General features: G+C 43.9%; 3 protein-coding genes across 3 annotated transcripts; 1 reads left to right on the forward strand and 2 right to left on the reverse strand.

Annotated features, from left to right (window-relative positions):
* Positions 1-1464: 1464 nt before the first annotated feature.
* LOC114453210 (Golgi reassembly-stacking protein 1-like) lies at positions 1465-6034 on the reverse strand. The gene is made up of 9 exons (XM_028432984.1): positions 5818-6034; positions 5224-5304; positions 4370-4573; positions 4106-4192; positions 3858-3988; positions 3655-3787; positions 3482-3575; positions 3272-3394; positions 1465-2364 (listed from the first exon to the last, which is right to left on the reverse strand). Exons 1-9 carry the CDS (start codon positions 5881-5883, stop codon positions 2114-2116), a joined length of 1170 nt encoding a protein of 389 aa, XP_028288785.1. The 5' UTR covers positions 5884-6034; the 3' UTR covers positions 1465-2113.
* Positions 6035-6850: 816 nt separating this feature from the next.
* Positions 6851-8345, forward strand: LOC114453294 (chymotrypsin-like elastase family member 2A). Its single transcript, XM_028433106.1, has 8 exons — positions 6851-6915; positions 7000-7094; positions 7168-7274; positions 7365-7493; positions 7569-7705; positions 7779-7924; positions 8033-8182; positions 8264-8345. Exons 1-8 carry the CDS (start codon positions 6882-6884, stop codon positions 8279-8281), a joined length of 816 nt encoding a protein of 271 aa, XP_028288907.1. The 5' UTR covers positions 6851-6881; the 3' UTR covers positions 8282-8345.
* Positions 8346-9193: 848 nt separating this feature from the next.
* On the reverse strand, positions 9194-20876 carry csrnp1b (cysteine-serine-rich nuclear protein 1b). The gene is made up of 5 exons (XM_028433136.1): positions 20642-20876; positions 14847-15045; positions 12840-13099; positions 12461-12757; positions 9194-12371 (listed from the first exon to the last, which is right to left on the reverse strand). The coding sequence occupies exons 2-5, from the start codon at positions 15025-15027 to the stop codon at positions 11391-11393; spliced, it is 1719 nt and encodes a 572-aa protein (XP_028288937.1). The 5' UTR covers positions 15028-15045; positions 20642-20876; the 3' UTR covers positions 9194-11390.
* Between the last annotated feature and the right edge of the window lie 2389 nt (positions 20877-23265).

Raw genomic sequence — 23265 nt, forward strand, 5'->3', positions numbered from 1 at the left:
ACCTTTTTTTCCATCTCTTCCTTCCACATCTCACCCCTCCGCTATGTTTCCCTGTAGTTATTCTATTTCACAATTTGTCATGCTGCAACGATAGGCTGAGGCAGCGGGCACTATGCTGGTGCCTGTGAGCCGAGCCTCTCAGGAATTGAGATAAAGCCGAGCTGACATGTGGGTTCAGCTGCGTCACAGTCCTTTGAAACAGTCTCCCAGAAATGGGAGAAAAAGGAAGGAAAGGCTTGTTCCTCCAGAGGAGGTGGCCCCCTTTACACTTCACCTCTCGGCTCCTGCTGGCACGCAGCTGCTGGCTTTTGCCTTGGGCTGCTTCTTCAAACAAAACTACCCTGTTTTTGCAAACCTCACACTGAGGCAATGAAACAACATATTCACCCTGAGGGCGCGTTAAAAAACAAAAGAACACAATGAAACACAAACACCATCCAGCTCTGCAATGAAGAGATGACAAGCTTGATGTTTTCCCAAAATTTTGACATTATTAAAGCTTCAAAGCCACTCAGCTACTTCTTATTCATCTGAGAAATATAATCCTCCTCTAACATCCACCGACAGGTGCACCAGGGGAAAGCTTCCTTAAGAACACCACTCCAGCACTCCGGAGGAAAAAGACAAATCCATCTCCCTCTCGTCTTTCTTCCCCCTCGCAGGCTTTTCTTTCCCCCGATGCCCATCCCCCCTTCAGCTGAGTAGTGGAGTGCCCTGGTAAATAATTGAGGCATGTTCCCCTTCTGCGACTGTAGCTTCTCTACGTAATGTTTTATGTTAACAGTTATTTTGGTAACACTCATGTGACAGACATTAAAATTCATCCGCATGTTTTGCTTCATGGATGCATCTACTCCAGGTATCAGGGTCTGGGTTCAAATGAAACAGAAATCTTTTTTTTTTTTTTTTACATTATAACATATTAGCCAATAAAGCAAATTAGCTTTCTTCTGCCTTCTTCTTCTTCTGTTGACCACACCAGCTAGATCCTTTATACAGCCAACACTGAATATTTGGTACCTTTTCCAGGTACCAAATATTTATCAAACAAATGATTCAAATGATGAGGCATCATGTTGTTAAGTCTCCATCAGTCATCAAAGCTGCTCCTCCTGTTGTATAGCTCAGAGAAATCTATCTCATCATTGATGTGTATAATTCCATAAAGGAGATGGGATCTGAATAACCAGTAAAAATCACTGACTCCATTCATCACCGAAAATCAAAGACCTAACCTGACACCATTTTTGAGGCTGCAGTGCCAGAAAATCTGAAGCACACTCCAGCTGAGATGTATAGTGAGGAGTCTGCTGACACCTGCTGTCTCAAAGCATGAACTCACTCCTGTACTGATAACAAGGCCTGCGGTGGATTCTTCTCTCCAGGGCTGACATTACAGAAAACACAATGTATATACACTCTAATGATGCAACAACAAAAAAAGACACCAGAACTGCTGGAGGGTTAAATTCATAAACATCTGTATATTGTCATCCTTCCTTACAAACCAGAGACATAATCAGAATTAAAATCTCAATAAACAGAAAGAACACGCACCGTTCACTCATTTATACCAATCAAAAGTCAAACGTACATATAGAAAGGATTTAAGACACAAAGGCAGAAAGGCTCGGCCTGAGATTAAAAGATGTTTGCACACATGAACCCACACAGATATAAAAACATAAAACCTTCGATATGTCAAACGTAAAACCACATGATGGACTTTCTTCTTTCTACAGTGTTTAGAGCATGAAGATGGTAAGAGCAACAAATGTTTTTTGACTTTGGCTTTTTTTGTGCAAAGGGGAAAGGATGTCATTGTTTTTAGCAGCAACTTAACTAAGGCTCCATCTTTGCAACACACAGTCTGCCTCAACTATACACACACATTCATATTGCATCTGTATTTCAGGTCGACCTAATATCATTCCTAAATGTGCAGCATGCAGCAGTGGCACTGGCTTATAAATAAAACTCCTGCAAATTTAAATAGTTCCAGTGATACAACTTACAATCATAAGGGAGGTTTCTACTGCATCATGGTGTGCTCTTAATATTCTGTTATGCAAATTAGCTTCAGAGCTACTTGTTCAGTGGTACCACAGTCTGCTTAACTGTCTGGCACAGCAGCCTCCAGCATCTCTTTCCCTGTAACCATGGTGGAGCCTGAGGGGTTTAAACCAGTACCCTGCATTTCTAGGATACTTAGATTATTTGTGGTGGCTTCGATGTCATCTACTGCTTCTCTGGTGGGAGAAGTGTCAATGGTCGGGTCAATATCAGGCCCCTGCTCGGTTTCCTGGATGTCTGCCTCTTCTTCCTTCACTAGAGATGAAGGTCTTTGGTCATCAGATAGGTTATCTGTAAAAAAAAAGGAGTTACAATGTTTATAAGGAAGTCTGCAATGAAGTTCTTGCATTAGATAAGAGGACAAAAAAGTAATCAGATACACCAACTGTGGGTTAGAACTCAGATTGAAACTGATTGGTAATGAGCAAGACTGAGCTGCTTCAGGTATTTTTAAGTGCTTTGTAAGTCTTAATGAAGCTAAGATGAAGCAACCAATGTGACAAAGAATAATAGTCTAAAAAACAAATCGATCCATGACGAGGATCAACGCTACATAACACCACTTGCTCTGCAGGCATGTGCTCAGACATTGTTACATAAACACAGATTTCCACAGTTCCAAGAGAGCAATCCATAATTTAAGTAGAGGACATGTAACAGCTCCCTAACCCTCAAATATTTTAAAAATACCAACCTCTTCAAGAGCAGCCAGTTCAGACATCAGCTGCCTTCAGTTACTTCTCTTCTCTCAGCATTCTCCAGCAAGGAAAAGTCACACCAATATAATCCTGTTTAAGCAAGCTAGTGCTACCTTTTATTATAAGTAAATATATTACGATTATGTCAGATGCGTTGTTAAGGATTTTCTCTGTGCTGCTCTGTCAGGCCCAAGCTAGGTTAGCTTAGCTCCTGTCCCACAGGCACCATATATTTATGACTAATCAAAGACGTTATAAGCAGTGTTGGCAGTGTTTGTGTAATGACTCTAACATCTCTGTACAAAACAATGATGTATGTGCACAGACCTTAATTCTGTAGGCAAAGAGAATAATGCTCCTATTAACATGAGCCCAGACCTGTGAGGCGTGTCAACAACAGCTAGTTTTAAAGTTGTTCATTTTTCTTTTCATGCATGAGGGACGTATAAACACATAATTGCTGTATTCAGCAGAGCCATTTTATGATGTGTGGTACTTACCCAAGCTGCGCTGATCGCCTGAGTCATCTCCATAATTCACGAACATTGAGCTGTGGCCCTCTTCATTTGTGGAAGCCATGCCGGGCAAATCTGGGGTCATTGTTTCAGCCTCGTTGAAAGTATCTGACAATTACACAGAACAAACCCTCATTATTCTGTGGGAAAATACATAATAAGTATTTTGATTGATAGTAAATCAGATGCAGTTACCTGGATCTACAGCCTGCTGCAAATCCTGCTCCACTCCTTCAGTCTGACTCAGACCTGCCTCAGTAGAGGAGCTACATTCAACCACAGAAGGCACCTGAAGAGACAGATGTAGAGATTAGAAAAGGTCTCTACAAAGAAGCATAACTAAAAAAAAAAAGCTGTAATAATCATACCTCAGTGCGGTCAGTCAGCTCTTCACTGCTGCCAGAGACCACTGATTGAAGAGCACTTTTATTGTAAGATGAAGGCTGAACTGGACGAGTTGGAATCCTGTGCAGGTATCCATAGCCAATACCACAGCCTAAGCTGTGGAGAGAGGAGACAGTTGACAATGACAGTATGCTGTAAATAGGTGCTTCAACAGGAAGATGTCTACCTTCCCTCTCCTCCCCATGCTCCATTGGGAGTCACTACAACTTCTCTGCACTGTTCAGTCTGGGTGTTATACACCAGCAGCTTCAGAGGTTTCCCCTCGTTAACTTCAATCAAAGAGAAGAAATCTTCTGACTGCAGGAGTTACACAAAAAACACAGGATTTCATCATTTTTCACAATGTTCTGATCGTGTATGCTTTTAAATAGCAATTTCTGCATTTGAATAAAAGGTGAAGACCACAACTCTTACATCCTGTAGCACCTGGTCGGCTCCAACAATAAAGTCGTCATGAGCCCGGAGGCCTGCGAGTGCTGCAGGAGAATTTGCTTCAACATCCTAAAAAAAAGGGAAAAAAGCTGACTGAATAAATGTACAGTATTTTGGGGATTTCTTGCAAATGTGGCAAAACATAAGCCCAAAATAAGGATATATAATAAAAAAATAAATAAAGGTATGTAAATTGAATTGTGTCAAATTGAACTCATTGTTTTTATGTTTCGACACTTGACTTACCAAGACATGCCAGACGTTCTCATTGGCTCCCTCGAAGCTGCAGAAGCGAACACTAGCGCCCAGCAGACCCTGACCGCCCCACATGTTACTGGGCGTCACCTCCAGCTCCCTCACTCTCTGAGTTTTTGAGTTGTACACCTCGAGTTTCACCGCTTTTTCCACGTTAGCCTTTAGGAGGTCTTTCAGCAAGTCACTTTCTTTATTCTGAAGAAACACAGGAATCTGTTTGTTTTCGGGCTGTGACAGCGGCAGGATCGATTTCATGTCAAAGAACACGAAATGAAATTACAGCAGCAGACTGTGTGGCCCTGTTTTTTCCTACAGAGGCTATAACTCAAGCCTGATGGTTAAATTTAATCGTGGGGACAGAAAAATTGTCTGTCATGTTACATTTGTGGTAAAACACTGAGCAGAAACACACAGCAGCAATTTAAAACACACCTAAAATCCTATCAAGGCAAAATAAAAGTCAACAAAATGTAGATGTATGTTGTCTAACATGTTTAAAAAAATCAATCAAATAAGGTTTTACAAAGGATAATCAAACCTGATAAACATGTGCTGTAGCTCTACATTTCTGCATGTAAACAGATGATAATGTGAATCAGTCTCACAAATTTTTAGCTTCATTTAACATCAAACTGGGTCCAAATTTAGAGCAACATATTGATCCAGTTAAAAGTATACTTAAAACAGCACTTACTAAATCCACAATTATCTGTTTGATCATGTGATCATGTGCAGTCATTAAAGTGCTTTATGTAAAGCAACCCTTTGAATTCACAGACTGCTTATTTGGTAACATAATTACGACAAACCAGGACTCTTGTCTGTGCCCTCATGAGTTTACTCACAAGTCTGGTGTTTCCTATAGAAAGAATGAAGTCAAAGAATGGCTCCAGACCAGCCCTCAGCGCAGGGGAGTGCTCTTGTACCTGAAACACACACATAAAACAGATGGGTGTGAACGACAATAGAAAAAGCTGCACTGTTATATCGCCCCCGTGTGCTAACTTTAAGTATTGCAGGGGTGAGAATTTGGGGACTCCACACTGAGAGGAGGCACGGAGGGCGTTTCTCACATGATGAATAAGTTGCATGTAACTTCACTTTTTATCCTAACTTGTATGTGTGCGTACAGTGAGCTCTAAACACACACACACACACACACACACACTTAGCAAAGCTACATGTCATGGGTGTGTGCCAAACGCCAGCTCATCATGGGCGGCGGACACCATAAGAGCTGACAACGGCTTTACGAGTTACTACACTTACAAAATAAATCCTCATAAGTACTACATGTCTTCAAGGTTCCAGTACAGGGTTAGCATTGTTAGCAAGTCGATAAGCTAAAAACGAGTAATTCTCATTCAAGAAGTGAGCTATAGTGCTGACTAGTCATGGGATGTGATGCATAACCTTGCTTGTAAGACGTTACAACCTACCCCGTGGACATGATATCCACTGTTTGCTCCTCCGTCCGATAAAAACGAGCTCTGCGGTAGCCCCATTGCCTCCAACAGTTACTGTCAGTGGTGCTGACTAAATGTCACTGAGGTAGAGTTGTGTTAGGAGTCATTACTGGAGCATGTACACCGGATTCGAGCTAGTTAGCCAGCAGCTACAGCAGCCAGGTTGTCAACCGGACCTGAGTTAGGCGAAGCTAATAAATAAAGAAGGCAGAAAAATCGAGCGAGTCGGCAGCGTATGCAAACTGAGCCTGACAGCTGCGCTCGATTAACCATCCTTCACCGGAAGGGTTGGGAACATTTATTTCACTGATTCACAATGATGGGACCCATTCTACAAAACAAACAAAAAAAGAGCAATTTAACATAATGATGTTAATTTTATAAAGCATATTTTATTTAGAGCCACAGCCTACACCTTAAAAAGAGATTATAGTGTTTATTTAAAAAACAAATCCTTATACTTTGGTATAACTCTGCATGCAATATGACTTTATCATGGGACTAAATTTTTAGAATCACATCAGTAACATGTCTGTGTCTTCCACTGAGATAAGAATACATCTGTTTCTGAATAAAGTCACGATTTGTTAGCAGGCTGTGGAACATGTTTTTCTTCACACTGACTGTTGTTGATCAGTTCAGACGGTTATCTGATGGAAACTCTGTGCTCGGCTCACACCTTCTACACATGGTTCCGTTGACCTTGCCTCAGTGTTGCTGCACCTGTTCTGTTCCCACTGTGATAAGACAGAAGCTTTCTTGTATTTAAAGTTCTCTATGTGAGTTAAAAAATGCAGATAAACTATGTATTGATGTATCAATATGTATGGATCCTGAGTGTAGGCTAAATGCAATATAATACTTTGTTATTTTCTGTCTGTTGCAGTTATCAATACAACATGACGTAGTGTTGAATTGATCTGGAATAACCCCCATGGATTGCTGATATTGGCAGGTAGTGTAACAGTTTTTGGAGGTCCTCCAGTCTCCACTTGATATAAAGAGAAACAAACTGCTTGTGTCCTCACTTCTCCAACATGATTTGGCTGGTGGCTCTCCTGTCCTGTGCTGGTAAGCCTGACATGAAATACCATGATACACTGTAGACTCTAACATTTACACAATACCTGTTCCTATTGTTTTTGTGTGCTGAAGGGCTGATCGGTGCCGAAGAACCTTTCAACCACAAAGTGCACAATGACAGGGTCATAGGAGGCAGCAATGCTCAGCCTAACACCTGGAAGTGGCAGGTAACCCTTGGAGGCTCGGTGTTACTCCTTAAGTGAATCTACTTCATCTGTGTGTGTGTGTGTTTTCTCTCAGGTCTCTCTGCAGTATGATTCATACAATGACGGTAAATTCAGCCACGTGTGTGGAGGCTCCATCATTAGTAGCTACCACATCATGACGGCCGCTCACTGCATCCTCAGGTTTGGTTCTCATTTACATTCACTCTACGTGTCTGCTGGGCTGGATGAATGAGTGTAGGTGAACACCGTGTGTTGTGTTGACCCTACTAGCATGAATCCTGCTTATTACCGTGCGGTGGTTGGTGAGTACAACCTGTACAAGTATGAAGGCACTGAGCAGTTCCTCAAGGTGGACAGGATTGTGGTCCATCCTGGCTGGACTGACCAACTCGAGAAGGGGTAATGTGGCAGCAAGTCAGGTCATGCCTTTTAAACCAACTGTGACTGAGTTATACGACCTTTGACCTGTCTTAGAAACGACATTGCCATCCTGAAACTGGCCAGTCCTGTGTATAACAACGGTTACGTGTCCGTCGCTAACCTTCCCTACCCAGGCCAGACGCTGCCTAATGGCTTCACCTGTCACATCACTGGCTGGGGATTAATTGATTGTGAGTACACACATGGCCGCATGTGCTGAACGTTCATGCACACCCTATCTAATGAAGAAAGTATCCCCTGCAGTTGTAGGAGGCGTCCCAGATGTCCTGCAGGAGGCTCCCATTGACGTGGTGGGGCATTCTATCTGCTCCCAGCCCACCTGGTGGGGCAGCCTTGTTCTAGAGACCATGGTGTGCGCTGGAGGGGACGGCATCATCTCAGGCTGCCAGGTACAGCAGGCAGAGAGCAGAAATCTTGTGTGATCCCATTGCTAAATGGGATGTGAAGTGTGACTTCTGTGTCACTGCATGCTCTGTTCTTATTGTTTCCTGTCTCAGGGCGACTCTGGAGGTCCTCTGAACTGCTATACTGACGGAGCCTGGAGAGTCCATGGCGTTGTCAGTTACGGTCCAGCTGGCATGTGCAACCAAGTGACTAAACCCACTGTCTTCACCAAAGTCTCTTCCTTCATGGACTGGATCTATTCAGTAAGGATTTTAATGACTGCAAACAGAACATGACCTCAATCTGATTTTACACATTTCTCATGTTTTGTTCCTTTTATTCAGGTTAGCCAGACTCTGTAGACGGGGCAGTGCTGTCTTCAGGGTGTCAAACTGAGCCGGTGAAATAAAGTTCATGTGCATCTCATCATCTGTGTTTGCTTGTAGTTCTTAAATAGGCCAAATGGGGGCAGGCATGTATCATGTTTTGACTAATTTTCATTTGTTGATGCTCCCCGTTCATTCACACAGCATCAGAAAGGAATTTCTACACATTGCTAACATTTGATAATCCTCATGTGGCCTGTGGAGCTGCTGCAGCCTCACATGAAAAACACCAGAACCAAGAGACCTCTGTCTGACTAATGGTATTATCATGTTATTAAAAAACAGTCTACCAAACAAGAGGCAAGCTTTCCGATCTGTGGCCAAACGTGGCTATATACAGTCACACAGACACGACATTTCCTCCTTGTCTGGAATTTCTGGCCATATGTTTGCGGTGGTAGTCAGGAGACTCACAGCATGACATCATATAGATGTGTTTTCCTCTTAGCCATGGAGACCAGAAACCACAGATGCATTCCAGTGGTTTACATGAAATGGAATGTTGATTCACTGAGGTTAAAATGTAGATTATCTTTAATAATATGGAAATATTAGATGGTTTTAAATGGTTAGAGAACCAAACTTTGACAGTGTTTTCAGGTAGGAAGCTAAGCCTAGAAACAAATCAAGTTAAGCTGCCTTCATGAAAAAAAAAGTGGCTCACATAAAAGCTGTGCTGTTCAGGGTTACAGCATGTATTTATTCAAGAACGGCACTCAAGCTTCGAGCAGTACAACTACATCAAAACTGCAGGAAGTAGAAGAAATATGGTGCTTAGTTATTCAGCTAAGGATTTATCATAACATTCTATAAACTGTTAAATATGAAACCAGCATTCACATTGTTGGTCTATAGCTCTGCAGTGAACATATGACAAAGAGTCCAGCATTTAGAAAAAGTTTTTTTTTTATTGTTATTTGGAGGGACAGGCTGTCAAAATGGCTTAGATGAAAGAAACTGTTGCTGAACAGCAGGTTAATGTGTGAATATGTAAAAAATAAAGCAGCTTTGTTTGCTCTGCAGGACCATTCAAGCAGAAATATGTACAACACAAAAGGCAAAAAAAATAAGACACGTCCTTAGAAAATAAACTGTACTGTAATACATTACGTTGATAAACACTCACTGTTGCCACTTCATCATGATGTTTTTTTGTACTTTTTATACAAGAGAAAGTAAATGTTTTAGTGCCGTCTTCATGGCGTCAAAACGTACATCGGATGGATTTTTAACATAATCAAAAAAAGGCAAAAAGCGAATAATACATTTCTGATGTGCACGCTGCACTTTTCAAAAGTATACAATTAATCAGAACAAGTTTTAACAAACAGGACCTGCATGCATAATTTCTAAAGGGTCCAGAAAGGCTGTTGAAACAGCTGTAGAAAGGGTGAGATATGTACATCAGCTCTCTAGTGTCCCTCAGCTCGTCACACAGGCGGCGGCGACACCGTCACCTTTCAAAAAAGGTCTTGTTCTACAGTTAGAGGCAACTCTTCAATGATCAGGGTTTGTGCAATAAAAATTGTATAATATATGCAGTTTTTATCCACACAAACCCCCTTTTTCTTTACATGTGTAATTTCTAACATAGTGTAACCCAAGTCACAGACTTCCAAAAAAATCAGTACAATCAAATTGATCTTTGCGATTTACTCAGTTTTAGTGGCATTACTCTAAGATATAAGGCTGCCTAAGAAAAATACTTCAGAATGCTGCAGAGCAATAACCTTCATAAGTATACATTTCTCTATAATTCATATATTACAAAGGTCGTCCCAGATTGAAAATGACTCATTTCACTTTTTAATAAAATATTCAATTTGTCAGTGATTAGAATTCTTTTTGTCATCCTACATAAATTAGTTACAAAATATTAGTGTAATTTGTTTTCTATGGTTATAATATAGGCAGCGATACAATAAGACCCATAATTTAGTTTCAGTGATTAGGGAGATTCCACAGTTTTCAGTCCCAAAGCTTAAATGGAAGCACTGGCAGGCGTGGCTCCCCCCTCCTCCCACCTCCCTCCCCGATAAGCAGGCACATCCAGTAAACTTTACAACAGCCCATTTTATTGCCAAATGTCTTAAATAACTAAATGAAATAATAAGTTACAAAATAAAGAGAGAAAAAATATTAGAGAAAAAAGATATTAAATACTTTCTTTCTGGTGGACGTGTGGTCCCATTTCCCCCGTAACAATGCCTAAAAATGTGATATGGAAAAAAAAGAAGAAAGGAAGATTGCACTTTCAGGTGAAAATATCAAACCACAGTGCTGCTTGAGTGAAAGTAGGCGATTAATCTGAAATAAATAAAATCATAAAGGAAATAACTTATAATAAAGACAATACAGCTTTTAAATGGTATGAGCATCATTTCTAGTTACCCAGCTCATAAATAAGAAACTCCATAATTTAGCGTTGAACTGCTGAATCGATCCCATACGACCAAAACAATGCCTATTTATACATAACTATTTTCACAGATAAAGTGCTGATCAAGGAGCTTTCAGAGGGATTTTTTTGTACCAAGACCCTTAGAAGAGGAGTCCAACTAGCTTCAGGATTCTTTAGGGAGAGACCCCCACCTGCTCAAGTCGTCCAGGTGAACATGAACAGGACAAATGTTGCGATCTGACTCGGTTTTCATATGAAGGCCATCACAGCAATGGTCACCATACATTGCCTCCAAAAGCTAGAAAGCTAGAAAAAAATCCCTGAGGTGCACATTCAGCTGTGTTGAGATTTCCAACCTGGTTTAAGGTCGATTCCTGGTGATCTTGATTTGGTTAAAAGAGCTTTCTTAGGAATTGGGAGCCATCATTGGTTTTCTATGGGCCTGGTCAAATTGATCTCCATGTTGTATCTTTTAACACTAGCTGCCATCTCACACAGCAATTATCCCAAACGGCTTTGCTAACATTTTGAAGGCAAGTCTGGAATTTGAACATTTATTAGGCAAGAGGGAAATCACAGCTTCCTCCTACATGTTGACATCTTATGTGCATTTTCAGCCCCCCTCCCAACCCCTCCCCGCAGTTTTTTTTCTTCCTTGCACAGTCCACCTATCTTCACGTTTTGTCAAACCTTCACAGACTCCATCACAGACAGCTTCATGGCTTCCTCCAACAGCTGATTGTCTGTAAATGTGGCGGGGGGTTCGGGGACGGATTCTGAAAGGCCGATCAGTGACTCCAGGAGGCAGGTCCCGGGGTCGCTCGCTGCAGGGAAACTGGGGTAACTAGGCAACTGAAACTGAAAAAAGTTGTCCATGTGCTCGTACTCCTTGAGGGAGTTGTATAGCGAGCTGGGCCCCAAACAGGGGAAACCATCAAAGAACTCTAGGTCAGACTCAGAGGAGAGGCTCAGGTCCATGTTGTAGCTCGCTGTGCGGTCAACAGTGGGGGAGGGCGTGCGTGGCACACTACTGCTGTGAAACAGGGCGTTTCCCTGGTTGGCATTCTCATCCAAAAGTTCTGAAATGGCTGTTGCTCGATTGTCTGTGTGATCATCCAGCAGTGCAGCATCTATATTGTCGTTCTCATCAGCAAAGTCCGCCATGCTAAAGCTACTAAACGCCTCTGTGGATGGCTGCTGCTGCTCCTGCTGATCTTTGCTGCTCTTATCTCCATCATCCCTGCTGCTTATGGAGCAGTTCTCTGTGTCGCTGAAACACAGTATGCGGCTCAGGCCTTTCTCATCGACGTCCAGCTGGGAGCGGTGCTCACACAGGCTCCCGCCTGCCTCCGAGTCCTCGCTCTGACCTGAAGAGTCCGATAAGTCTGTCATGTCACTGCTGCAGCTGTTCTCTCCAACTGCTGTCAGTTCTGAGCTGAAGGGGAAGGAGGGCACTGCTGGTAGTGGGGTGGCACCTGTTGTGTTCTCCTTCTCCTCCTCCTCCTCCTCTGTGCTCGACTGCTCCTCCAGCCTCTTCTCCAGCTCCAGCTTCATGATTGTGTGGATGTAATGTGTCTGTACCCTGGTGGAGTTGAACTCAATGCGACCCTCTGTGTTTCCACAGCCGTCCTTTGTGCAGCCACACGGGAAAGAAGAGTGGTCCATCTACAAGAAGTGAAAGAAAACCGCTTGTCACCTTCACGTAACAGAAACTGTTATGAGTGTGGAGCTTTAGGGGCTTTTTCAGCTCTTACCTGACACTTGATGCCAGCCAGGCTGCAGCTACATGTCTCAGGCTCACAGAAGCCCTGACAGTCACACCCACAGTTCTCCCTGGAGATCCTCAGCTCGTGCAGCTGCCTCTTCTCCTCCTTGTCGATTTTCTTCACACCAGCTGCTTTGAGCAGTGCATAGCGCCGTTTAGATGGATAAGGCTGGAGGAAAGAGCCTTCATCCAGGTTTGCTCCACTGATGTCAAGATCCTGCTCAGGGATGTCATCCACAGTCAGCTGCTCTGCCTCTTCGCTTTCCTGGGTTCCATTCTTAGTCAGCTGCAGGACACAGGGGAGCCATGTTTACACAAGTTTTATACACTTTTAACTAATTGTTTTATTTATATTTAAGCATCCTCACCTTCAGTTTAAGAGCCTCCAGCTTCTCTTCTCGGAGTCTGTTGAGGAACTTTTCTCGGCGTAGGAGCCGCTGCTCCACAGCAAACTCTGCGAGCGTGTACGTGCGGAGCGCACTGTGGCGCTGCAGCATACCCAGAGTGCATCCTCCCCGACTGGGAACACTGGTGAAGCCCTGGCACCGAGGGAAGAAGAACACCGTCACCTGGTCAAACGTCACATTGCCCCGTCGTGCTCGCTTGGACTTCTTAAGGATAGAGGTTGCTGTGGAGGAACAACAGGCAGGATTAGATTACATATTGTCCAGAAAGAAAGGGTGTGCCACCAGATGGCATCATTTCCTACACTTTAATTCTGTGAATGTTGCTGAGCAGACTGTAAAAAGACACCCCTCTGATTCATTGCCCTGGTCTTATCATGTACACAATTAAAAGATACTGCTAACAGGAGCCCAACACTGTTATATCCTGTAAAGTGAAACCCAAACCAAGAATCCCTTTAGCTTTGTTTCTTGTCCTGGTGTGCAACACACGCTCACAAAACATAACACCCAGCACAGGAATTTCCCTTTGGTGGCCGACACAGTGGAGGAAGCAGAACAGGCAGGGCTCCTGAGCAAATGCTTGAGGCTTCCAGATGGGGAGGAGGGTGGAAGTGCAGCTCTCAGGACAGGAATAAAAGCTGGCCGCCCCGGTTTTTCTGCAAGCTGACAATCCCCACAGATGGCCCAGCAACTGACAGGAGTCAAAGGTTCTCACTCTGCTAAAAACATTCAGGACCCACAGCAACGAGCCATCTTTCTATACCCAGTGCAATAAAGCAATATGGCAAATTAAGTGGAACCACATGTGATGGAAAACAGCCCAACAATTATTTAAGCTTCATTATAAATTCCACTTCCTCCACCCAGGAGTATTCAAGTTTTAAGGCTCACTTACAGAGAAGCAAAAATGTTCCGCTGCTTAAACTGCCATTTTTTTCTTTTTATATGAGGGTGTAAGGATGATAATCCACCGTTCACATATGTTGGGCATTACCTTTATTTTATGTGGTGGGAAACTCCTTGTACATTCCCTTTTTCTCACCCTGACACAATTAGTCTGCAAAGCTGGGAAAATCAGTGTGATAACTGGAGAGGAAAAGTAACCTTTTACCCCAAAACAGGTAACCGGCAACACAAAAAGCCTCACTATGCTGTCTAATCTGCTGCTGCTGGGGGTAATACAGATGAAACAAACTGCCAGCCTCAGCTTCACATCCATCAAATCCAGTCAGACACCCGCAGGAGACGAATGACACTAACTTGACTGATTTTTTTCTCTCCATTAAAAACAACTTTCTGTCCAACACAAACACTAGATTATAATGTGCTCTTCTAGATGTGTTTGCATGCCTTCTTTTCTTGATTGTTCACCCCTTCCTTTTTGTATCCCTTCACCCAGCCTCTTTCAGCACCTGTGCTGGGTGCGTGCCCAGGCTTCAGACAAGGCTCTGTGTGTTTCCAGCCTTGGCAACCAGCCACACTTCTCTTCCTGGCTCCCTGCCCCACCATGCTGGAAACCTCACAACTGTTTGCCCTTCTCCTGTACACCACAATCCCTCTCAAACCCGGTGCCGGGTCCCCTAAAGACCTAGGGACGAACCCGAATACAGACAGAAAACACCCTAAAGCGGCTCGACCCACATCTGCGAAGGAAAGGTGAGGCTCTGGTCCGTCTGTCTGCTCCTGGGAGGGAGGTGGAGGCAGCGCCAAGGTGAGCAGCCACTACATAATGCGATTAGCCATTTTGCAGCTTTAGGGCATGAAATCAAAAGAGGTATTCATTGCAGAAGTCTGAAATCATTTCTGTGAAGTGTTTCATGGGCTGCCAGCTGCATAAATTCTTTAACCTCTCCCCATTTTTATGGTTTTGTTATCAGAGCCTCTGCGGATGTTGAAGACAAGGTGAGGGAATGCATAAAAAAAACATGCGTTTCCCATGATTTATTGCGACTGGAAGAGGACACTCACTGTTGAAATTTGTTGCTGGGGAGCTGGGGTTGCTGGGAGTGGAATCCAGAGTGTCCGAGTAGCAGCTCTCTCCCTCTGAGTCCCAGCCTGAGCAGGCAGAGGAGAGGGAAGAGGGTGAGGGTGAGGAGTAGCATGGGTCCTCATCCACCTCCTCAAACTTCCTCTTCAGAAGCCCACTCATGGCGTCAGCGCGAACAATCTGTGGGAAGGGGCAGAGAGAGGGGTTATTAGTGAATTATTCACACTCATTTGAACAACCTTAAAAGGCCTTATCAACAGTATCTGTTTGGCAAACACACACACAGGCTTTTTGTACAGTGTCGCTGGTCCGTGTGAGGCTGTGTGCGTCCCAGTCTCTGAGCTGCACTCAGCGGAGAGTGGGAGTTGGAGCCACAGCACAGGAAGGAATCAATCAGTTCTATTTGCCTAAGTCAACAATTACTGGACCCTTCACCCTCTTCCAAATCTCATCAGCTCAGCAAATGCATTGATTAGAGAACAGTAACTGGACAGAGGTGACCCAATCATCTTTCCACAGATGTTCCATTCCAATCATTCTCTTCAGGCAGACGTCATAATCAAATATGCAAGCCAGCGCCTGGGCAATTAGCCACTGGTCCTGTTAAATGCATTCACATGGAATTCATAGTATGTGCAGCTATGCAAGGTCAAGATGTTTTGTTATGCAACTCCTGCATTTCTTCAGAGCTCCCCTGAGAGGGGGCTGCAGCTTCAGCAATAAAAGCAATCAATCCTTTAAAAGAAAAATCATCAGCAGCATTTACTTTTTTAATCTTTAAAAATATCACCTAATATCCTTGCCGTGAAAAAGAGAGTTACTGCTGGTGTGTTTATGGACATAAATGTTGTCATGTAGCTCTAAGTGAGGGTAGAGAATCTTCTTCACATCTATGAAGCGCAAAAAGTGAGGGCGGCTGCCAGACAGGACAGGTCATCATCCAGTCTGTGCTCCTGCTAACGTAAACAGAGGGGTGAAGGGTGGAAGGAAGTGAGGGGATGGTAAGACATGACTGGGCTCTGCTCCAGCGCAGACACTCCCAGCGATGATGTGGAATGGGAAAAGGAGGCTTTTACTTTGCCCATAAAGAGATCATTTTGCCATCAAACTGTTTATCGTCTTTGGAATCGCTTACAGCTGCTGCAGCTCGAGCCTGTTGTGTGTGTGTATCCACTCAAATGTTTGGTTATTTTTAGCTGAGCTTGTTCAAATATTTTCTTTGTAACACCTATAATTATGTGAAAAATGTTCACAGTCAAAGGCATTTTTTTCCCACTGCTTCTGTTTCTTTGCTGGCTTCTAGACCTTTTTTTTGGAATAATTGCAGAGCAGGGATCTTTGCATTTGCATCAAGTTATATTTAACTCTCCACTGTGTCAATTAATAGACAGCACACGAGTCAGACACACAAACACCGAGCTGCCCTGCCAACAGGCTAAACTGTCGCCACCGCAGGACATGTCAGAAATCCTCCAGTCACTTTAAAGCAACTTTAACTCCATGTGTGACCTGTGTGGCTGGCTTGTCTTATCAGGATGTTATGCAAGTGTCAGCAGTTGAAGAAAAAAACATGCGCGTATGCAAGAGGGGGGGGGGGCATATTCAGCATGGGGAGCAATTATGCAAAACCAGTCCTCCTTTTGACAAGGATAAAGGAAGAGTCAGAGTCAAGGGCAAGAGGCTGGCACCTTTGGAAAGGCAGCTGGTACAGCTCTGCAGCTGTGTAGCGTGTTATTGTTATTGCTGCAGTCGGATATTGTTGTCCCCAGCACACGTATGATGAATGAATCACCTTGCAATAGGTCAAGCTGGCTCATACCGTCTCTGCAACAAATAAAAAAAAGGGTTCCTCTTCACTGTAACCACCCTTGTGAGGCAATGGTGAGGGGGAAAAAAAGCCACTAAATTCCCATCCATCAACTTACTCGAGCAGGAACAAATCTCCGAATGCCTTCCTCAGCCACTAATATTATCACATCATGGGATTTGCCTTGAAACAATTTAGAAACACCTGGGTGCAGCATCTGTTGCTTGTGTTTGCACTTATCAGACAACATGTGCGCAAATGCTGCAGCACAAGCGAAGTGGAACGCACAAGGACTCACCTTTTCAGTCCCCCCCACCCCCAAATTCACTGCAAAAAAATGAAAATAAAGCTGTGAGGCAACCTCAAGGGAGCGCATAGCGCCAGCTAAGCAAAGTCTTTTTAATTAAAAGCTGCAGTGAGGCAGAAGGGGGAGGAGAAGGGGGGGCTGGGGCAGTGGTGTCAGAACTGGGTCATTGTCTCTTGACTGCAGTCTACCTGACACATTGATTTGTTAATCCTGTTCAACGGGCAGAAACAATGGCGAGAGGTTAATCCTGGCAAGGGGACGGCTTGTAGTCAATCTGGAGCTTCTCAGCCTGCTCAGCTGCTGCACCCACAGAACAAGGGCCAAGAGAGCACGGTGAGCGGATGGAACAAGGGACTGGGAGTAAAGAAGACAACGTTGTGGAATGACTCATTTGCAGGAGGGTGGAAGGGGGGGAAAAGAACAAAGATAAGGGAAAAAAAGGAAAGAAAGGGAGGAATTCAGAGCTGACTCCTCAAGAAAGCCGTGCCTGTGAATGTCTGCTCTAAATGGTAGAATGGATGTGATCGGACAGCCGAGGCAGAGAGGGAGCGCAGCATGTTTTCAGCACGCACTAAATTATGCATCACTGTCATTCCATCAACCGCACACAGGCAGGCAGATAAAGGACGCATCCAGCGAGGTGCTCCCCAGCCAGTTGTCACAGAGTTGGGAAGATAAATCTCTGGCGAGGAGATTTGTCACCAGAAGCACTACACAGCTCAAGTCAGATGCATAACTATGTCTGTGGAATAAGATTATCCTGATACATGCAGCTACAGGCTGCTCATAAGTCCTCACAATCCCTATTCATTTCTATTTTATCTGCAGACAGCTTCTTATTAAGAGCCTTAAATTAGTTCACCATCGAAGTTGCAAAAATATTTATACACACTCCTGGATAGATGCTGATACAGCATCTATAGCAGGCTGTGTAAACTGCACGTTTGCCCTGAAGTCCAACAGGACAGGACACAGTTGACTTTGCCCCCTTGCACTCCCTGTCCAGCCTCTGTGCAGCTGATTACGGAGGTAGGGGTGAGGTGGAGGTGGAGGTGGAGAGCATTTACATGACAACCTTGTACAGTGTCTGAATGACTGCCTGAGTGCTCATAAAATGTGATAATGATGAGCCTGGGAGTCATGTCTGGGCAGGCCGTCTTCCTCCTGCTCCTCCTCCAGGCTTCAAGGTATTGCACCTCTCACTTCCAGCTCTGTCACTGAGAAGATGGAGGTAATTGATCACAGCCATCAAAAGAAGAAGAAAAAAAAAAAAAAGCCAGAAGCGCTCCACCTGCTGGAACAATGCAGGGAGCGCGCCTGCTTCTTCCTCTATGAGCCTGTTGTTCCCACTAAAGCCTAAAAGCTCGCTGTGACTGTGCCACAGAAACATTCTGTTCCTCCGCTTCGACCCGTGCTGATTCCAAAAAGGAGAGGTAGTGGGAAGAAGGAGGGAGGATCGTACAAAACAAATAAATAATGTCATGTCTCCAAGCCGCAGGAATTCCATTCTGGCAGCGCTGCTCTCACTGTAATAGTGGGAGAAGAACACAGGCTCTATCTAACCCAGATGTGTTTTCAACTGCTAACCACTGGAAAGTCCTGCTCCCATAAGGCAGTGCAGTGAGCTACCTTTTCCTAGCCACACCTGTCAGGGTATTAGATTGCACGCGGACCTCACATGCCCTCAGCTGTCATTAATCTGTTGTGCAGGCCTAACTTGAATGGCCAGGTGATGCCTGCGCACAGATTTTCTGTTGGTTGAAGCCATTTCTCTTAGACATGGTGGAAAAATATGCAGCTGTTATTTTTTCCCTCTATCTGACAGGCTTGTAATGATCGCAAACAGTGCAGCAAAATCTCTTAGAAAACATGCAGCTTTGTGTGGAGGAAGGGAAGAGAAGAAGGGGGAGGAGGAGGTGGCTGCGAGTTCAGGGGTCGTGCTCCAGTCTGGGACACTTGCTGTATGGAATGCTGGGAGAGGACAAAGCAGATGGGAGCTCTCTGCTGCTGTGTTGGAGGCTGTCAGCAGGCTCCCAGTCCCCCCCACCACCACCACCACCAACTCCTCCTCCACTCCTCTAGCTCTCTCTCTCGTCTGCAGGCACAAAAGCGTGGGGCCATCCTGCGTGACCAAAATGAAGCAGGCACAGACAACCTTGTCTGAACCCGGCATGCTGCTGCGGAGACGGATACTAAAACTGTGGCTGAGCTTCCTGAGGTTGTGAAACATACACTGCTGCAGTGCACAGGAAGTGGCTATCCAGATTATCTGTGCCGTGTCTGACAGCTGCAGGCACCACAAGGTTAGCTGAAGACAGGATCACATGATGGACATGAGGGAGTAGAGAGGCTGAAATTCCTTCAAAATGTTGCACAGGGCTTTTTGTTGCCTACAAGGCAAGGCAACAACATTTTGCTCAGGGTGCATAAAATGTGGGCTAAAATGGAAAATGATGTTAAATAAGTGGAAATAAAGAGTTATTTAGCGTCTTTAAACATTCCTGGGAAGTGCATGCCACATTAAATGCACAGCAGCAAGTGCTATATGGCCTCTCAGTAAACAAAGGATCATTCAGCTCCCTGTAGCCTAATTCCAGAAAACATGATTCCAAAAATGATCCGGGTGAGGTCGCGCTAGAGACGATTTTATTTGATTCAGTCGCTTTATGAAGAGCACATACTGGTTACAAAAAAAACACGCGCACAAGAGCCAGAGACAACAGCGTCACACCAGAAAAATGTGCAAATAAACAGCGCCACATAAGATCAATACATTCCTAAATAAATAAACCCAATTACGCATGTTGCTTTTCTTTAAAATTATATTGAGTTATATGTGGGAAAATGCGTTGTTCAAACAATGAAGGAGCGCAGCACCTGGCTCAGCCTCAGCTGTTACCTGCACGAGGTGTATTGCGGGGAAATCAATCACAAATCATTGATTAAATGGTATAAAACGTGCGCCTCGTGAGCCCAGCCAGCCAGCGCTCCTTCCCCGCTGACCTGATCATTCCTCATGATTAATGCTAATTCTAATGACAGCGGCTCCTGTCAGCTGTGTGTGCTCAGATGTAGTGCCTTCAGGAGTCGCTCTAGTTACAAGAGGCGCACCAGCACCGCTGAGGTGAACAAGAACAACTCCGATACACAAAGCCGACCTCATCAACAGTTCACACAAACGAGCCCACGACCGTAAAAAAACACACACACACACACATACACACAAAAACAAAAAAACACGCCGGTGCGTAAAGCGCAGCCCTTTCTATGTCAGCTGGGAAGTTTCCGATTAATCACTGATCGATCACAAATCAATAAGTGAATGAAGCGGATGGATGGACTGTCGCCTAAATCAACATTTTTTAAAATGATTATTTCTCTCATCCTATGATCACCTGCCTGTGAAACCAAAGTTAATCTGACTTTAGCGGCAGCCGTGTCACAATAAAGCGTCAAGTTAACAGAAATCCAGCGTCTCTCTCTCTCACAGGCGACACAAGCAGGATATTTAAATGACAGAAAAATAAAGAAGTCAATTCAAACTCTTCGGCTGTCCTCCTCCTCCTCCTCCTCCTCCTCTGCTGCTGCTGCTGAGGGTAAACACGTAAATTACGCTGTTCAATAGAGAAGCCAACTCCGTCCCGATTCTGTTTAGTACTCACCACCAATTCAAGTCTCCGATCACCATCAGGGACCAAATGGATCTGAGCGAGTCGATGGGATAACAGTGGAAGTAATCCAAACGGCACGAATGAGAAACAGCGCTTTATCCGCTCGCATACACACAGCTCTCCTCTCTGTGCTATTGTCTGAGTGTCCGCGCCGCACGGGGCTCCGCACCAGCTGAAGCGCTTCCCTTGTCTGTAGCAGGCTGCCGAGAAGCGCAGCCTTTTTCGTCAGTGGAAAACTCCCTCCTGGCGTCTGGTCTGACGCAGGCGGTGACACAGAGAGGCTGCCCACGCTGCTTCCTGCCTGTCCTCCTCTGTTACTGTAGCCCGACTACCTGCCTGAGAAAACACCTCACTAATAATAATACTACTAATACTAATAATAATATTAATACTAATAATGTGAAGAAGAAAAAGAAACTAAAGAAGAAGAAGAGGTGTGTTTTTAACTCATATTATTAAATAATCCAGCATCTTTATTTCTCTTGGGGCCACATCAATGACGTATTTTTGTAGGCAAACCCGGAAGTTAGCCAAAAACATTGGAATTTCCATTAGCTTTAAGTATAGCAGGGGGAAACAGCACTGCGACAAGACTCTATAAAAACAAAACATGCCTGACCTGTTTGATTCAGCAGTGTTCGGTGTAGTTTGATTTAGCTGCTTGTTAGAAAGCTTTTTTTTTTTAAAGATGCTTAAACCAAAAATCTTCACATGATAATCTAAACTTACAAACTAACTCGATCATGTGGTTAACCCACACACAGAAGCTGAATGACCGGATAGAGGTGGTGGTGACCACATAAAGTCATGTAGCTTAGCTCTTATAGTTTACTTCGGCGTTTTATCGAATGGGTGATGCTGATTTCTGAGTTTACGCAGTGACATTGTCATTGTGTTTCTTTGTTTTGTTTTTAGGCCGTGACACTCCAACAGTGATATCATCGGATATTATAAGGTTGTTATGATATGATGAAGGATAGATGAACAGTAAATAAAGCAGGTGAGCAGTGAGGATAGGTGTGATCCCTGGACAGAAAACATCTTCTGTGTGTGCGATGTAGGAGGTGCTATCATCGTGTAGTGTAGTGTAGTGGTTTATTTCCCGTTAAAGGAAAACACTGACTAAGCCGAATGAAAATATGACTCACTTTGTGTTGCATGGAACACCGGCGTGATGTATAGTTTCAGAGGAAAGGCAGCCTGTTACAATAACGGCTATCATTAGGCCATGGTATTTTTCATCATAAAGACAGTTTAGATGGATATCTTAGCTCAGAGCTGTGGCTGAAAGTGTGAGTCATGATTTCTGTTTGTAGCTCCTTCAGAGGTCACTGACATCAAGTCTTATGTATTTTTAGTCAAAGTGAAGAATGTAAAGTGGACACACACAAAGCCTGAAACTAAATAATAATGAATCATTTGTTTAATGTACACCCACAGTTTAATCAGTGGTCTTTTATAGGATCATATGTCAGACAGACCCCCACAAAGTTACTGCTTTAAAATGCTGAGTCCTCAAAAAACAAAACAAATGAATTCATCTTGGTAATGTAGTCATTAATTTAAAACCACTTTTTCAGGACCATGACTGTTTCCTGTTGTTTTAAAGTCCAGTTTATTGGACACTGGTTAAGCTTCAGAGGAATTTCCTTCAAAAGGAACTGAAGCTGTTCCAATCAGGTCCGATTATACATTTTTACTTTTACTTTGGTACCTTCATGTTTTAAATGCCACCGTGCTGTAATCACTTTTCCTTGGGAGCAGCAGCATCACACACCCTTCCCTCCTCCACCGAACCTCCTCTCAGGTATTTACTAGTCTCGCTGCTCACAGTGAAGCACACTGAGATGTTTTGCTTTCATTCTCAGCAGGACCTGAACTCCGAGGCAAAGTATCCTGCCAATGTTAATACAGGTGCTGGACTTATGGGGGGTGGGGGGGCTCTCCTAGAGCTGTGTACATAGACCTATGCTAATTGTCTCCTGCTAATAGAGGCTCCTTCTCTCACTAGCTTGTTGCGCCTGAGGGTCCCATTAACGGCGTCACACACTGAAAGGATAAACGAGCACATCGAGCTGAATGACAGCAGAAATGTAGTGTCTGTACAGCTCGTACTGAACTCACAGTGGCTTCCAGACTGTGATATGTGCTATAAGTGCACAGCACAGTATGCAACCAAGTGGATTTACTTACTTACTGATTTTAGTCATTTGCTTTGGAGGTGGTTTCACTAGAGCTGCTGATTAGCATTTAAACAAGACTAAAACAAGGCCTGTGTGAACGTGTTAGATAACAGAGATTATGGCTCCTCATGCAACTTCTTTGTGAAATAAATGAGCTAATGTAACATACAGAAGACTTGTTTTATTTAACATAACAGCATAATAAGAAGTGTTTTTGCACTGCTGATATAGTAAACAGACACCAGATGAGAATGAGATGATTAAAAAGAAAAGGGAAGTGAAAAAACTTGTATTTGTTATTAGTCATTGGCTCGTTTCAGTACTTTAAATATCTAAAATCCTTTTGTTGATCCTTTCTGCTCACTAAAATGGAAGCATCTAAGGAACAAGGAAGTATCTAAGTAAACTTTTAACAGCGCTATCTTCACTGGG

Source organism: Parambassis ranga, chromosome 20 (genome assembly GCF_900634625.1).
Source record: "Parambassis ranga chromosome 20, fParRan2.1, whole genome shotgun sequence".
NCBI lineage: Eukaryota > Metazoa > Chordata > Actinopteri > Ambassidae > Parambassis > Parambassis ranga.

Coding starts and splice junctions, on each gene's coding strand:
- LOC114453210 (XM_028432984.1), bottom strand. CDS start 5,883: ATGGGGCTACCGCAGAGCTCGTTTTTATCGGACGGAGGAGCAAACAGT. Junction 4,193..4,369: donor AGAACGTCTGGCATGTCTTG/GTAAGTCAAGTG, acceptor CCTTTTTTTTAG/GATGTTGAAGCAAATTCTCC. Junction 3,788..3,857: donor GCATGGGGAGGAGAGGGAAG/GTAGACATCTTC, acceptor CTCTCTCCACAG/CTTAGGCTGTGGTATTGGCT.
- csrnp1b (XM_028433136.1), bottom strand. CDS start 15,027: ATGAGTGGGCTTCTGAAGAGGAAGTTTGAGGAGGTGGATGAGGACCCA. Junction 13,100..14,846: donor CCCAGCAACAAATTTCAACA/GTGAGTGTCCTC, acceptor GTTCCTCCACAG/CAACCTCTATCCTTAAGAAG. Junction 12,372..12,460: donor TGGCTGGCATCAAGTGTCAG/GTAAGAGCTGAA, acceptor CACTTCTTGTAG/ATGGACCACTCTTCTTTCCC.
- LOC114453294 (XM_028433106.1), top strand. CDS start 6,882: ATGATTTGGCTGGTGGCTCTCCTGTCCTGTGCTG. Junction 7,095..7,167: donor CTAACACCTGGAAGTGGCAG/GTAACCCTTGGA, acceptor GTTTTCTCTCAG/GTCTCTCTGCAGTATGATTC. Junction 7,925..8,032: donor GCATCATCTCAGGCTGCCAG/GTACAGCAGGCA, acceptor TTCCTGTCTCAG/GGCGACTCTGGAGGTCCTCT.